This window comes from Petaurus breviceps, unplaced genomic scaffold (assembly GCF_028583685.1).
Source record: "Petaurus breviceps papuanus isolate PSGF00001 unplaced genomic scaffold, PetGlider_PUasm1.0 90897, whole genome shotgun sequence".
Lineage (NCBI taxonomy): Eukaryota > Metazoa > Chordata > Mammalia > Diprotodontia > Petauridae > Petaurus > Petaurus breviceps.
This window is the reverse complement of record NW_027187374.1, coordinates 4,442,582-4,457,353: the sequence shown is the minus strand read 5'-3', so window position 1 is coordinate 4,457,353 and position 14,772 is coordinate 4,442,582. Positions and strand designations below refer to the sequence as shown.

At 36.4% G+C, this 14,772-nt stretch overlaps 1 protein-coding gene across 7 annotated transcripts in view; it reads left to right on the top strand.

Moving 5' to 3' along the window:
* The window catches only part of PRDM15 (PR/SET domain 15), a 207,776-nt gene that overhangs the window by 125,018 nt on the left and 67,986 nt on the right, over positions 1–14,772 (top strand). For all 7 annotated transcript variants that reach the window (XM_069074875.1, XM_069074874.1, XM_069074876.1 and 4 more), the window contains 2 exons: positions 979–1,146; positions 3,690–3,784. In XM_069074875.1, the coding sequence (XP_068930976.1) occupies positions 979–1,146; positions 3,690–3,784 (263 nt within the window). The remainder of the gene's footprint in view (positions 1–978; positions 1,147–3,689; positions 3,785–14,772) is intronic.

The following is a 14,772-nucleotide window of genomic DNA, read 5'->3' as shown; positions in this document are numbered from 1 at the left end:
GTAGCCTCGAGGCAAAATGTGGCCTCCTAGGTCCTTTAGTGCAGCCCTTTGACTGAATCCAAACTTAACAGAAAAATTAAAAAAAAATTATTAAGGGGATTTGTTCCGTGATGTTTGGATTCTGTAAAAGGGCTGCACTTAAGAACCTAGAGGGTCACATGTGGCCTCGAGGCCACAGGTTCCCCACCCCTAGACATGAAATCACAAGCCCTAACTTCCCTTCTCCCATAAAAAAATGCTTCATTTATCTGAATAACTCTACTTGCCAGTGGAAGTCACAAATAAACTTGCATTAAGAATAAAATTATATATATATATATATATATATTGACTAGAGCTAAGAAGTTAGAGAAAACACAACAGTAAAAAAATTACATGATATTCTTAGGATGTCATTAATTTTCATCCAAAAGGATAATTTGGCTATATATTAAAACCACTATGTACATATTTTGAAGTGGGGTTGATAACTGATAAATGTGCAAGTTTACAAACATAATACAATCACTTAGTTTCTCCTGTCCCTTGTGCCCAACCACCTGGCCTGTGTTAAACAGAAAAATGAATACTTTTGACAATTTTTCTCTGGTCTCATATTAAAAGCTACAGAAGAGCAACTTTCTTTAGAGAACAATAACATTTTTTTGCTTTGAAAAGTCATTTTCAAAGGAGGAACTTCCCAAATGTTATGGCTGTCATTCTTTTTTAGTTATATAATTGGAATAGGGTAGATATTTTTAGATAAGACTGCTTTGGGAGTTTTTTAGTTATTAAATTCATAGGTACAGATGAAATTTTTAAATGTCGATTTTGGCTTCTGGGAATATTCATCCTATGCTTCTTTCATGATGATTTTTCCTTGCCTTTCCCTCCTGATATTTGTTATCATTATGAATGAAGGTAACTGCTGTGGGTATGTTATATATTTTTTCTACAAATAATTACTGTTTGAAAGCATCTTTTTCCTTCTTTGGGCAGATGAGAAGACATTCCAATGTGAGATGTGTTTCAGATTCTTCTCTACCAATAGTAACCTCTCCAAACATAAGAAGAAGCATGGAGATAAGAAATTTTCTTGCGAGGTATGCAATAAAATGTTCTACCGGAAGGATGTCATGCTGGATCACCAGAGGAGACACTTGGAAGGTGAATACATCTGGAGTGAATACTTTTGCCATTATTTCCTTTTGCAGTATCATATTATGTATCAATATAAATTAAAAATCACTTAGACCACTGTACTTAGGAACAGAGAATATTGAATTTCACTTCCCATAAAAAGCTTAGAGAAGAAATGTTCCATGTGGATATGTAAGATGCTAAATGCAAGAGAGACATTCCAGTGGAAACAAAAATGTTAATGCTATTTAAAAAATGAAAGAGTGCTTAGTCATATGTTGGTGTAATGGTTGTGACTATGAAGTAAACATGTAGTGACAATGGTAGACAAAGGTTTTACATATGAAAACTTTTTATTGTATTAATAAGATTATTGAAATGCCATTTTGAAAGCTTTCGTCACAAAGCTATACATTCCAAATTGATTAGACAATGGACATTGACTAGGATTTGAATTTTTTTAAAAGCTGAACAAGGATTGCCTTACATGTGTTCTGTATGTGTCTTATATATCTTATCATTTACATGTGTCTCCCATTGAAATGCATGCTTCCTGGTTATAGGAACTGCTTTTGCCTTTCTTTGTGGCCCTAGAGCTTAGACCTGCTAGCCCTTAACAAACTCCTGAAGACTGATGGATTGACTAATAGTCTGGTTTCCATTCCTATCACCCAACTAAAATTGCTTTCTCCAAGGTCATCCATGATCTCCTTATTGCTAAATCTGGTGGCATTTCCTCATTGCTTATTCCTCCTGTCTTCTCTGTAGTATCTGCTGCTGTTAAATTAACCCTTCCTTCTGGATTCTCTCTTACTCCTCATTTTTAATGGCATTGCTATTGTGGTTCTGTTGTTTTTTGTCTGACTGATCCTTCTCAGTTTCTTTTGTAGGATCATCATTTACATCTCACTTGCTATGTCTGTGTATATACCACAGGGCTCCAACTTTTGTCTTCTTCTCTCCCTACGCTCTCTTAACTGTTCCCATGAGCTCGACTGTCGTCTCTATCCAGAGGAATCCCACATCTACAGTTACCCCTACCATTTCTTTTCTGAGGTCCAATCCTTTGTCCCTAACTCTCTGCTGGACATCTCCACCTGGATGTTCCATGGGCATTTCAAACATGTTCATAACAGAACTCATCCTCTTTCCCCTTAGACCCAGGTACTTGTTACTCCTCAACTCCCTGTTCTGTTACCTGTGTTCACAACCTGGGAATTATGCTTGATGCTTCATTCTCACATGCCCCACATATTTAATCAGTTACCAGGTCTTATTGATTCCACCTCTTTAACATCTCCTATCTGTTCCCTTCTCTGTATTCATACCACAACCAGTCTAGTTAGGCCCTAACCATGTTTCACTTGAACTATTTTCATAACTTCCTAATTGGTCTCTTCCTTCTCCAATCCATTTTCCTTAGAGCTGCCAATTTCATATTACTGAAGAGCAGGCCTGACCCTGTGGTTCTCCTGCTCAGATAGCTTCTATAGCTTCCTTTTGCTTCCAGGCTAGAGTACAAAATCTTATGTTTGGTATTTAAAGCCCTTTCCCATCTGGCTCCAGCTTACCTTTCCAGACTGATTACATGTTTCCTCACTCTAGCCATTTGCAGTACCTTATACCTGATAGTTGTGTGCCTGTGTCTTTGCACAGGCTGTATTTCTCCCTTCCCTTCTCACTCCCCATGACTCTCGCTCTTCACTTCTGCATTTCAGAATTCTGGCTCCCTTCAAGACGGCCCTAGAGACTCATATTGATTACCCCAGATGTTAATGACTCAACACTCCCCTTGCCCCCAACAAAATCTTTTTGTATTTATTTTGACTTTAAAAAATACACTTTGTCTTTATATCACCTGTATTTCCCATTGTATTCCTCTGACTCTTCCCAGATAGCCATCCCTTATAATAAAAACAGAAAAAAAAAGTTTTTCATAGCTAAACAACATGACAAAAAAGTCTGATCTCATATACCGTATCCTGTACCCATCAGCCCATCCATCAGGGAAATTATCTTCCTCATCTCTTTATGGAGGCCAAACTTGGTTAGTATAATTTTGCAGCATTCGCGTTCAGTTGTTTAGTTATTGTTCTTTATATTTACATTGTGATAGTTATTGTGTCTATCATTTTCCTGATTCTGCTTTTGAATATGTTTTGCATTGTATGAAGGTGTGTTAAATCTTCCCAGGAGAATGTGAGCTACTTGAGGGTGAGGATGTGTTTATATACCCAGTACCTAGCCCAGTATTGCATATAAGCAGGTTCTTAATAAGTGCTTGTTGAGTGAGTGAGCTACAAGTCATATATTTGAAAAAAGAGTCATACTATCATAGACACAGTGTTTGTTTTCCAATAACAGTAGGGTTTTTTGCTCTCAGAATAGAATGATCAGAATAGAAGCCAAAAGCAGAGTAGTATATAGTTTACTGTATAAAGTACTATAACATATCACCATAAATAACATGGGACATTCAACAATTGCAGGGATAACTTTCATTTTACTGAATGTAAAAACTGATTTCTTTTTTTCTCTTTTGACTGGGGGGTGGTGTTTGGCAATTTAAGGAGTCAGGCGTGTGAAGAGAGAAGAGTTTGAAACCAGTGGAGAAAGTGTGGTTCGATATAAGAAGGAGCCCTCAGGATGTCCTGTATGTGGAAAGGTAACAATTTATCATTGGTTTAAGCAAATATAGAGTTTTTACTCAAGATTATTCAATATTTTATTTACTTAAGATTATTTTTCTCAAGAAATAGGAAGTAAACTAAAAATTTCAGTCTTAGAGCACTAAAAAAGTAATTCTTTTAAAGTTATATAAATAGTAGAGACCAATACTATTGTTTTATGAGAGTGGTTAATAATATTTATTTGAAAAATTAAAATGACCAGACACTTTTATTATGTCTTTTTTTGTTTTGATCTTTTCACTTTAGAGTAAAGTGTATATGCTGAAAGAAGCAAGTTTTTCTGATTTTTTTTTTCCGACCATGTGTTCATTTTCTTTATTTCTAATCACTCCACTGTTACTCCCTTAGCCTTATCCACAGCATTTATAATGTAGAGCCAAGATAAAAAGTATAGAGACAGAAAGGAAAATTTATACAACTGATCTTTTTACTCACCTTTAAAATGTTTATTTTCCCTTTTGCATTGCCAAGTCTGCTTTTTCTGTGACACTGAAAACTAATTGGGTGCCAGACTAAGATGGAAAAGAGAAATCAGCACTACCACTTATATCTGTATCTTGAGTGCTTTAAGAACACTTACTGAAGTACTAGGTAGTATTTCAGTAATTCAGTACCCTTTGCACCAGTACAAATTGTAACACCCACACCCACCCCAATTTTCCAGAACTACATGGCTTCTCAGGAGAGCAAGAAACCGTATGACCTTACAGTGACAGTGACAGAGCAGTAAGGTATTCCTGGACCAAGCCGAGAGCTGTAGGAGCCTGGTCTAGAACTCCCAGAGCCACAGTGACAGTGATGCAGAAGCTCTTTGACAAGTGAAGGACGTTGAGGACAAAGCCTCACAGAAGAGGTCCTACAGATAATGCCAAATCATTGACCCAGAAAGAAAAAGCCCATATATACATACAACATAAAATATTAATTTCACTTTCTATGGTGGCAAAAAGCTAAAATCAAAGGTAGGCACCCATCAGAGTGGTATGATTGTTATATGGAATATTACGAAAAACTTAGAGAAACATGGGAAGATTTGTATTCCATTCTGCAATCTGAAATAAATAAAAGGAAAAAATATACATGATGACACCAGTATCCTGCTGTCCAATTCTTGCACTGAGAGGAAGTGGTGAGGCACCTGAGGGAGAGATGCATGGGAGAGGATGAACAAAGCTGGTGAAACCACCACTGCCTCTCCTCAGACATCAGTAAGGAATTCTGTAGCAGGGGCCTCCAGGCCACTGGCCATGTCCCCAAACAGGCCTTTCCCCTATCTCACAGAGGAGTTAACCCCTATGGAAACAGACAGCAGCCTGATGTGGGGCCTCTTCTATTGAAGCTGCTACCTCTTTACCACCATAACTCCCAAAGATTCAGAAAGGAAAGTTCTCACTGTGACTTGGCTGTGTCAAATAGAAATGGATGTGGTTTTTATCACTTTGAAATAACATCAAAGATGATGTATTTGTGTATCTGCCTTATCTCCTCTCTATACTCCAGCTAGATTGTGTTACTTGGTATTTGAGCTATTGGGCCTTACCCACAAAGGCCTGAGTGTAGTAGATAGAGTACTAGACTTGGAGTCAGGAAGACTTGCATTCAGATCCCTCCTCAAATATTCCCTATGCAATGTAAGGCATTTAACATCTCTTGGCCTCAGTTTGTCATGAGTATAATAAAATGGTTGGACCAGATGTCCTCTAAAGTTCCTTCTAAATCTGATACTAATATAAGCAGAAAATTGGCGAATAAGTTTTATAGACAGTTTCTCAGATAAAGGTCTCATGTCAAAAATATATAAAGAACTTTGTCAATTCTATTAGAATACAAGTCATTCCCCAATTGATGGATGGTCAAAGGATATGAACAGGCAGTTTTCCAGTGAAAAAAGCAAAGCAATTTATTGTCATACAAAAAAAAAATGCTCATTAGTGATTAGAGAAATGGAATTTAAAACAACCTTGAGAAATAATTTTACACTTACCAGATTGGCTAAAATGATTGAAGGGGAAAGTGACAAATCTTGAGGGGATGTGGAAAAATTGAGACACTAAATCATTGTTGGTGGAATCATGAACCGATTTGACCATTTTAGAGAGCAATATGGAATTATGCCCAAAGATCTATTAAACTACCTATATCCCCTACTAGGTCTTATTTCCAGTGATGATTAGGGAAAAATGAAAAGAACCTATATGTTCTTAAATGTGTATAGCAGCCCTCTTTGTGGCAGCAAAGAACTGGAAATTATAGGGATGCCTATCAATTGGGGAATGGCTGAACAAGTTGTGGTGTATGATTGTGATGAAATACTACTGTGCAATAAGAAATTATGAGCTCAGTGATCTTAGAAAAACACGGATAGACTTGCACGAAATAACGGAGTGAAATGAGCAGAACAAAGAGAACATTGTATATTATAACAGCGATATGTTTTAAGAACAACTCTGAATGACCAAGTCATTTTGATGAGCATCCCTGCAACTTCCAGTGTGGCCCTGGGCAAGTCACTTAAACCTTTTTGCCTCAGTTTCCTCGTCTGCAAGATGACCTAGAGAAGGAAATGGCAAGCCACCCCAGTATCTTTCTCAAAGAAACCCCAAATGGGATTGCAAAAAATAGGGCATGACTGAAATAACTGAACAACAACATAATCAAATCACTGTACACAGTACTAGAAACCAATCAGAAAACCATCACAGATATTTAGCATCTTCGTAAAACATCAAAAGTTGCTGAATATGCTCTAATTACAGAGCCATCTTATAGGAGTAGCAGGAACCAGAAACTCAGTGGAAAAGTCTATCTAATCAATTCATTTTCCAAATGAAGAAACTGAAAGCCAAAAAAGTTGAGTGATTTTTGCAAGGTCACACAGATAGTAGAACTGTAGCAGAATTGATTATGTAGAAGCCTATTCCTAAAAGAACAGAGCCTAGTCTTCTTTGGTAGAGGGGGGAAAAGTCCCTCCCCTTCTCCCCCACCCCCACCTTTCTGTGCCATTTCACATAAAGTATCTAGAAACTAAGGGGGGGAAATTTACTATGAAGGAAAAAATAAAGCAGCCTGAGATATCTGGCTCCTTAACGTGGTTAGAAATAAACTAGAGTGAATAGAGGCCATAGTGTCCCCAGTCTATAGCTGAAGATCTTTCCAGATGACTGGGAGGCGATGGGGGTGGGGGGTAGGGGATGGGGCGATGACATGATTTAAAGTCAAGAAATCTAAACTCTTGAGCCAATGTCTGCAAACCTTATAGTTAACCAGTTCAACTCCACACTGTCTCCTCACCACTTAGACTTTATTAAGCCCCAATTCTAGAGTTTAACTCTCATCATCTTATTATTGTGATGCTGGTGAATGTAAGCAGAGGAAGTCATACACCCAACAGAACTGAACAATAAAGAACATTCTTTCTCAGTAAATTCATCATTTCTCATGGGTTTAAATGATCTCTGTGTAGATAGTTCATAGATCTGTAAAGCCAGCCCCAGTCTGTTTCTGAAACTCCAGTCATGCATTGCTAGCTATTTGTTAGACACTTGGTTTTCGTTTTGTTGTCATATAGGGAATCTTAACACTCAATATATGCAAAACACTACTCCTCTTCCCTATTCCCTAAAGCCCACTCTATTTAAAACCTACCTCTCTATTTAAACTTCCCCATTTCTGTCGAGGGCACCATCGTTCTTCCAGTTAAGTAAATTTGCAGCATCAATATTATCCTCAACTCACTCTTCCTCACTCCAGATAATCCATTTAGTTGCAAAATCTTGCCATTTCTTACCTCCACATCATGTCTTGCATCTTACCTCTTCATTCACTTAACCACCATTTTAAACCATTCTCTCATCACATCTATCATCATCATTGCCTCAACTATTACAGTGGCTTCCTTACTGTTTTCCCTGCCTCAACTCTAAACATCTGGTCACTTGTTAAATATTAGCATTTCTGCCCTACAACATGTCTTGCATCTGACCCCTCTGTCAACTCACATAGCTTCTATGTTAGTTAAGTCCCTCATCACCCCTGCCTGTTCTGTTGGAATGGCTTCCAAATTGGCCTCCCTGCCAAGACTCTCCCTATTCTCATCCATGCTCTATAGCTGACAGTCATTTTCCTTAAGTGCGTATAACTTTCTACCCTGTAAACTTCAGTGACTTCCTGTTGCCTTTAGACTTAGATATAAACTCTTCTGTGGCTTTTTAATCCTTTTATACCTTCTCCCTAACCTTTATTTCCAGCCTCATTATACATTATTCCCCTTACTGTACCATATGGTTCAGGAATATACATACATATATACATATATATATATATATATATATATATATATATATATATGTTATCTCACCCAAAAGAATATCAGCAGGTATTGTTTCTTTCTTTCTTTCTTTTTTTGCCTTTATATCCCCAGGATGTAGCATAGTTCCTACTGCATAGGTAAACATACACAGACTACAAATATATTATGTATACCATAAAAAATTTACAAAAATAGAAATTAAGAAAGGATAATATAAAGATGAAAAAGACAATATTTTAAAATATTTTTTTTGGATGGGGGAAGGCAAGGCAATTGGGGTTAAGTGACTTGCCCAAGGTTACACAGCTACAGTAAGTGTGTCAAGTGTCAGAACTCAGGGCCTCCTGACTCTATTCACTGTACCATCTAGCTACCCCTTTAAAATAATTTTTATGAAATACTTAGAAATAATTATATTTCATGAATGGTTAAAGAAACCTTTTTGTTTTCACTATGTTATACTGATTCAAAAATTAGTTCTAAGTTCATTTATTCAGATATTTCATTTTTATAGTCATAATAACTGAAAAAGATAACTCGCAGTGATACATAAATCCAAAGAGAAGTGCAGTGTTGGCTTCACTTACTGAGTCATACTTATTTTTCAGGTTCATCCCCTAACAATGCAAAGTGTTTGTTTAATTTCAGTTAGTAATTGCCATCTTTCCTGTTAACTCATCCTTTAAAAGTAATCAGAAGATGCTGCATTTTTATATTTTTGACAAATGGGTTCAGACCTACTGTATCTACATTGGCAAGATTTTTAAACACATGAGAAAATTTTTTCCAAGTTATTTTAGTGTGCAAATATGAGATTCTTCTGGATTAAATTTTTATTGATATCTTTTGCTTGTTTTATATTACCCATAATTTCTGCCAGCATCCCTGCCCCTCCCAAAAGAGCTATCCCTTATCATAGTATTTTCTGGGGGTTTTGTTTTTTGTTTTTTGCTTTGGGCAGTTGGGGTTAAGTGACTTGCCCAAGGTCACACGGCTAACAAGTGTTTAGTATCTGAGGCCAGATTTGAACTCAGGTCCTCCTGATTTCAGGGCTGGTGCCCTCTTCAATGTGCCACCTAGCCGCCCCTCATAGTATTTTTTTCCCTCATAATATTTTTTTAAAGAAGAAAAGGAGATGAAAAAAAGTCAGAATAACTGATGAATAAATTTAAAAAGTTTGAAAATATGTGCAAGTGTACAACACTTGTGAATCTCTGCAAAGAGGTGAAGTGGGAATATCTTTTCATATCTCTTCTTTCAACCTAGACTTGTTCTTTATAATTTTGTAATATTCACTTTTGAGTTTTCTGTATAATTCTTATCACGTTGTTGTAGTCATGTATACTGTTTTCTTAGCTCTACTAATTTCACTTTGTAATAATGCAAATAGATCTTTCTATGCTTCTTTGGATTTATTATATCCTTCATTTCTTATAGCACAGTAATATTCTATTACATTCATGTACCACAGTTTGTTTAGCTCCCACTGATTGACATCTTTTTTTTTTCTTTGCTGTGACATAAAGTGCTGCTATAAATATTTTAGTGGATATGGCGTTCTTCTTGGATTCTCAAGTTCACGAGTTCAAATCCAGCCTCAGATATTTAATAACTGTAAAACCCTGGGCAAATCACTTAACCTCTTTGTGTGTCAGTTTTCTCATCTGCAAAATGAGGGTAGTGGCAGTACTTATTTCTGAGGGTTATCGTAAGGATAAAATGAGATTTGTAAAAATCTGTAAACCTTAGAGCATTATAGGAATGTCAGCTATTATTGTTGTCCTTATTAGGGTGAGGTGAAAAATGTGGAGGTATAACTGACAAGATCTGACAGCTGTAAATGTGGATGTGGTCTGAGGTAAAGTGAGGAGTCCAGCATGGCAGAGTGGTTATGAAACCTTGTGTAACTGGCAGGATGTTGGTGCACTTCATGACAATAGAGAAGTTAGGAAGATGGGTAAGCTTTGGGGGAAAGGTGATATAATGATACTTATGATCCAGATCCAAACCATCTATGCCTGCTTATTCTTTGTGTCTAACTCCTACAGACATCTCATCCAAATTGATTTCACAAAATGGAAGATTTCACACAAAAGGAAAAATGGGGAGTAGAACCGTTGTTTCATGCTCACTCTGTCCTGAAACATGGAGTACCTGCCATAGCCACAAGATGATCTAGGGGGCAGGGAGTAGATAGAAACTCCTACCACTAACACCTGTGTAGCTGCTATGGCTAGCCTTTAGTTTAGGTTGTAAGCACAGAGAGGTGCAGCTTCAAAGGGGAAAGGCTTATTCAGCAAAGGGGAGAGGCAGTGAAACTGGAGAATACTGAGGGATGTGGTAGATATGTTTTGTTGGAGACAAACTTTCTGTTGTTGTCTTTCCCTCTGGTGGATCACTTTTAACATTTCAAAGTTAGACTTTTAAAATTAATTTAAAAAAAAATTATCACATGTACTTTTCTCCCTCCAACCTCCCCGTGAATTAATTTAAAAAAGTAATAAAACAAACCCAACAACATAAGCATAGATAAGCAAAACATATTCCCATATTGGCCTTGTCTAAACATGTGTCTCATTCTGCATATTAATCTATTCATCAGGAGGAGGTTAGTATCATCATTCCTCTGGAATCATGATTGATCATTAAATTAATTAGTTCTTAAGTCTTTTAAAATTGTTCCTTTTTAAATGGTGATGTTATAGTATGAATAATCTTACTGATTGGCCTTGCTTCAGTCTGCCTCAGTCCACATATATCTTTCTAGGTTTCTCTGAAACCATCTTTCTTCATTTTTTACAACCCAATAGTATTCCATTAAATTCATGTACTAAAAGTACAATAATATACCTTTTAGTCAGTCAATCAGTAAACATGTATTAAGCAATTGCTATGTGCCAGATACTATGTTAAGTGCTGAAGGTACAAAAATAAAGCAAAAGACAATCCCTACTCTCAGGGTGTTCACAGTATAATGGGACAGATAACAAGCAAACAAATATGTTCCAACAAGCTATAAAAATAAGAAATAAAAGAAGAAAGACCCTAGAATTAAGAGGGGTTGGGAAAGACTTCCTGTAGAAAATGAGATTTTACTTAGGGCTTGAAAGAAACTTCTAAAGAAGCCAGTAGGCAGCAGTGAGAAGGGAAATCATTTAGGCATTGGGGACAAGCAGAGAAAATGCCCAGAGCCAAGAGATGGAATGTCTTGTTTGTGGAACAGTCCAGAGGCCAGTGTCACTGGATCAAGAGTACATATCAGGAAATAAGGTGTAAAAAGACTGGCAAGGTAGGAGAGGGATGGTTATGAAAGATGCCAAATGCTGTTTTGATCCTAGAGGTGATAAGAAGCCACTGGAGTTTATTAAGGAAAGAACCTACATGGTTGGAACTGCACTTTAGGAAAATCACTTTGGCTGCTGAATGGAGGATGGTTTGGAGTGGGGAGAGATTTGAGGCAAGCAGAACAACCAGAAGGCTATTGCAATTATCCAAGTGTGAGGTAGTAAGGGCTTGGACCAGTGTAGTGGCAGTATCAAAGCTGAGATGAGAACATATCTGAGAGGTTTTCCAAAGGAGAAATGGACTGTCTGTGGCAAATGTTTTATATGGAGGTGAGAGATAATGAGGAGTTAAATATGATACATATGTTGCAAGATGGGGTGATGGCAGGATTAGGGGATGGGCGGGGAATGTGTTGCTCTTAACAATAATAGGAAACCTGGAAGGGGGAGGCAGTTTAGGGGAAAAAGATAATGAGTTCAGTTTTGGATATGTTGAGTTTAAGATATCCATTGAACATCCAGTTTGAGATGTCTGAAAGTCAGAGATTCCAGATTGGTTGTCTAATTAGAGAGAGGTTAGGGCAGGCTAGGTAGATTTGAGAATGATACTGTTTTTCCCACAGCCTCTCTATCATTTTCTGTTTTTGTCAACTTTGCCAATCTGATGTGAGTGAGTTGGAAACTCAGTGTTGCTTTAATTTGTATTTTTCTAACAGTGATGTGGAGTCTTTTTTCATATGATTGTAAAAAACTTAGATTACTTCCCTTGAGAATTGCTGTCTTTTGACCATTTATAAATTGGAGAACTGCTGTTACTCCTCTCTATTTGAACCAATTCCATAGTGTCACATAAATGAGACCTTCATCAGAGAACCTTACTGTAAAGATGTTTTTTCCTAGTTAACTGCTTCACTTCTAAACTTAGCTGTTCTGAATTTATGTCAAAATTTTTACATTTTTATGCATCTAAATCCCTCTTCTCTTATGTTTTTTCTTCTCTTTCCTCCTCAAACCCTTTTTACACAGAAGAAGAGAAGTATGGAAAACAAATGTTGCTCATCACCAATTCTCTATGTTAGTGATTCCCAACATTTTTTGTTCCCCCAAATCCTTTTCAAAAAGAACAATAAATTGTGTTGTGAAGCCCCTATGGTAATTTAATATGTCATTATCATATTTTGCAGTTGTTTAATACAAATATTAAATAATTAATCCCCATTAAATAGTTTTTAGCCCGAACTCCTTGGAGCCACTGGCCATGCTTGACTCAAACAGCTTTCACTTCTATGCTCCTCTTTTCTTCGCTTTCTGCAGATCCAAATAATAGCTTTGTCCCTTCCTCCCTTTTTTCTTCCATTTTCACCCCTTCCCGATCCTCCCCTGTGAAATTGAGTTTTTTCTTTTTTTACTTATGACTAATCCTTCCATTGATCTCCTCTCCCTTTCATTCCCTCCCCTTTTCCCTCTCCTTTTTTTCCCTGTTGAGTTTAATGCATTTCTAAAATGATCTCTCTGTGTGTTCAGGTGTGTGTTTGTTTACATGTTACACTCTCTTTTGATCAGTTCAGATGAAAGTGAAGTTCAACTGGTAGCCAGCCTCCTCTTACTTGTTTGTATAGACATCTACTTATACCCTATTAATTATACAAATCTCCCTCCTCTTTTATTCCCTAGTGTATCCTTTTATCCCTTTCCTATTCCTTTCTTTTGAGCTCCTCAAAACAACAAAAATCACTCACAGGCCTTCTGTCTTATTTGACTTTCTCTATGATGACATCACAGTTTTTAAGGGATTCTAGTATCATTCCCCAGTAAAAGAGAAACATTTCATCCTTTTATTTTCCTTTTTGCTTACCTGTAATTTTTATCTTTCTCTTTATTCCTGTGTTTGTAAGCAAGTTTTTTCAGCTCTGGTCTTTTCATCAAGAATGCTTAGAAGTCCTCCATTTAATTAAAGGTATATTTTTTTGGCCTGTACAATTATACTCAGTCTTATTGGGTGAGTTATTCTTGACTGTAACCCTTTATCTTTTGCCTTTTGGAATATAATATTCCATGTTCTCAGCTCCTTTATAAAGAAAACCGCTAAATCTTGTATTATCCTTACTGTGGTTCCTTAGTCCTTGAATTCTTCCAGATATTTGCAATATTTTTCGACCTAGAATCCATAGATTTTTGGCTACAGTGTTCCTGTGAATTTCCATTTTGGAGTTTCAGGAGGTGATTGGTTGACTGGTGTTATTTTATGTAAAGTATAAAACTTACCCTAATGCCCTTCCCTCCTCCCCCTGCCCCATGCACATCCAGATGTTTTTATTGATTATTTTATTGGTAACTTTTGTTTTTAAATCACCATTCCTAAATTTACAGCTTCATCTTCCCCTACCTAGTGAGTCATCTCTTGTCACAAAGATTTTAAAGGGGAAAAAGAAATTTTCAAAACTAACCAATATTCCATTCTTGTTTGACAGTATATGCAGTATTCTGTATTTCCATATTTTTCTGCAATGTAAGAAGTGAGATTTATTTTCTCAAGGCTTCCTACAGGTTCAATCTTGACTGTAATGAATAGCATTCTGTTTCGGGTTTTTTTGTTGTTCTTTCCCTTTATGTTACTTTAGTCATTTTTTCAATCATCTTCTTGTTTCTGATTATTTAACTCTGTATCAGTTCAGTAATGTCTTCCCATGTGTCTCTGAGTTCTTCATATTCTTTATTTCTTACAATGTAATTATATTCCATTCCATTTATTTATTGCCAATTTAATTAGCCATTCCCCAGTTGATGAGCTTCTACTTTGTTTCCATTTCTTTACTACCATCTAAGACTGCTGCTATCAATAATTTGATACATGAGATACTTTTTTCTGTCTTTGAATTTACTGGAGTATATGCCTAGCATCAGGATATGTTGGTTTCAGAGAGTATGGAAATTTTAGTTACCTTTCTTTCTTTCTTTCTTTCTTTCTTTCTTTCTTTCTTTCTTTCTTTCTTTCTTTCTTTCTCTCTCTCTCTCTCTCTCTCTTTCTTTCTTTCTTTTTTTTTTCTTTCTTTCTTTCTAAAACATAGTTCCAAATTGTTTTCATAATGTTGGAACAATTAACTCTAAACATAGTGTATCACTGTCTCTGTGCCTATCTTCTTGAAGTCTCACCAATGGATATTAGTCTTATCTTTGGTAATTTTCTGGGTGTTAGGTAAAACAGTTGATTTATTTTACATTTCTTTTACTCAGCACATACTTTGAGAAGATACTTTCCCTATAAAATTTCCATTCCTCATTTTTCTCTTATGTTAAAACCCCAAAGAAATATCTCTCTTACCAAGATAGACAATCTACATATTTGTAGAAGGGTTACAATTAGGTTAAA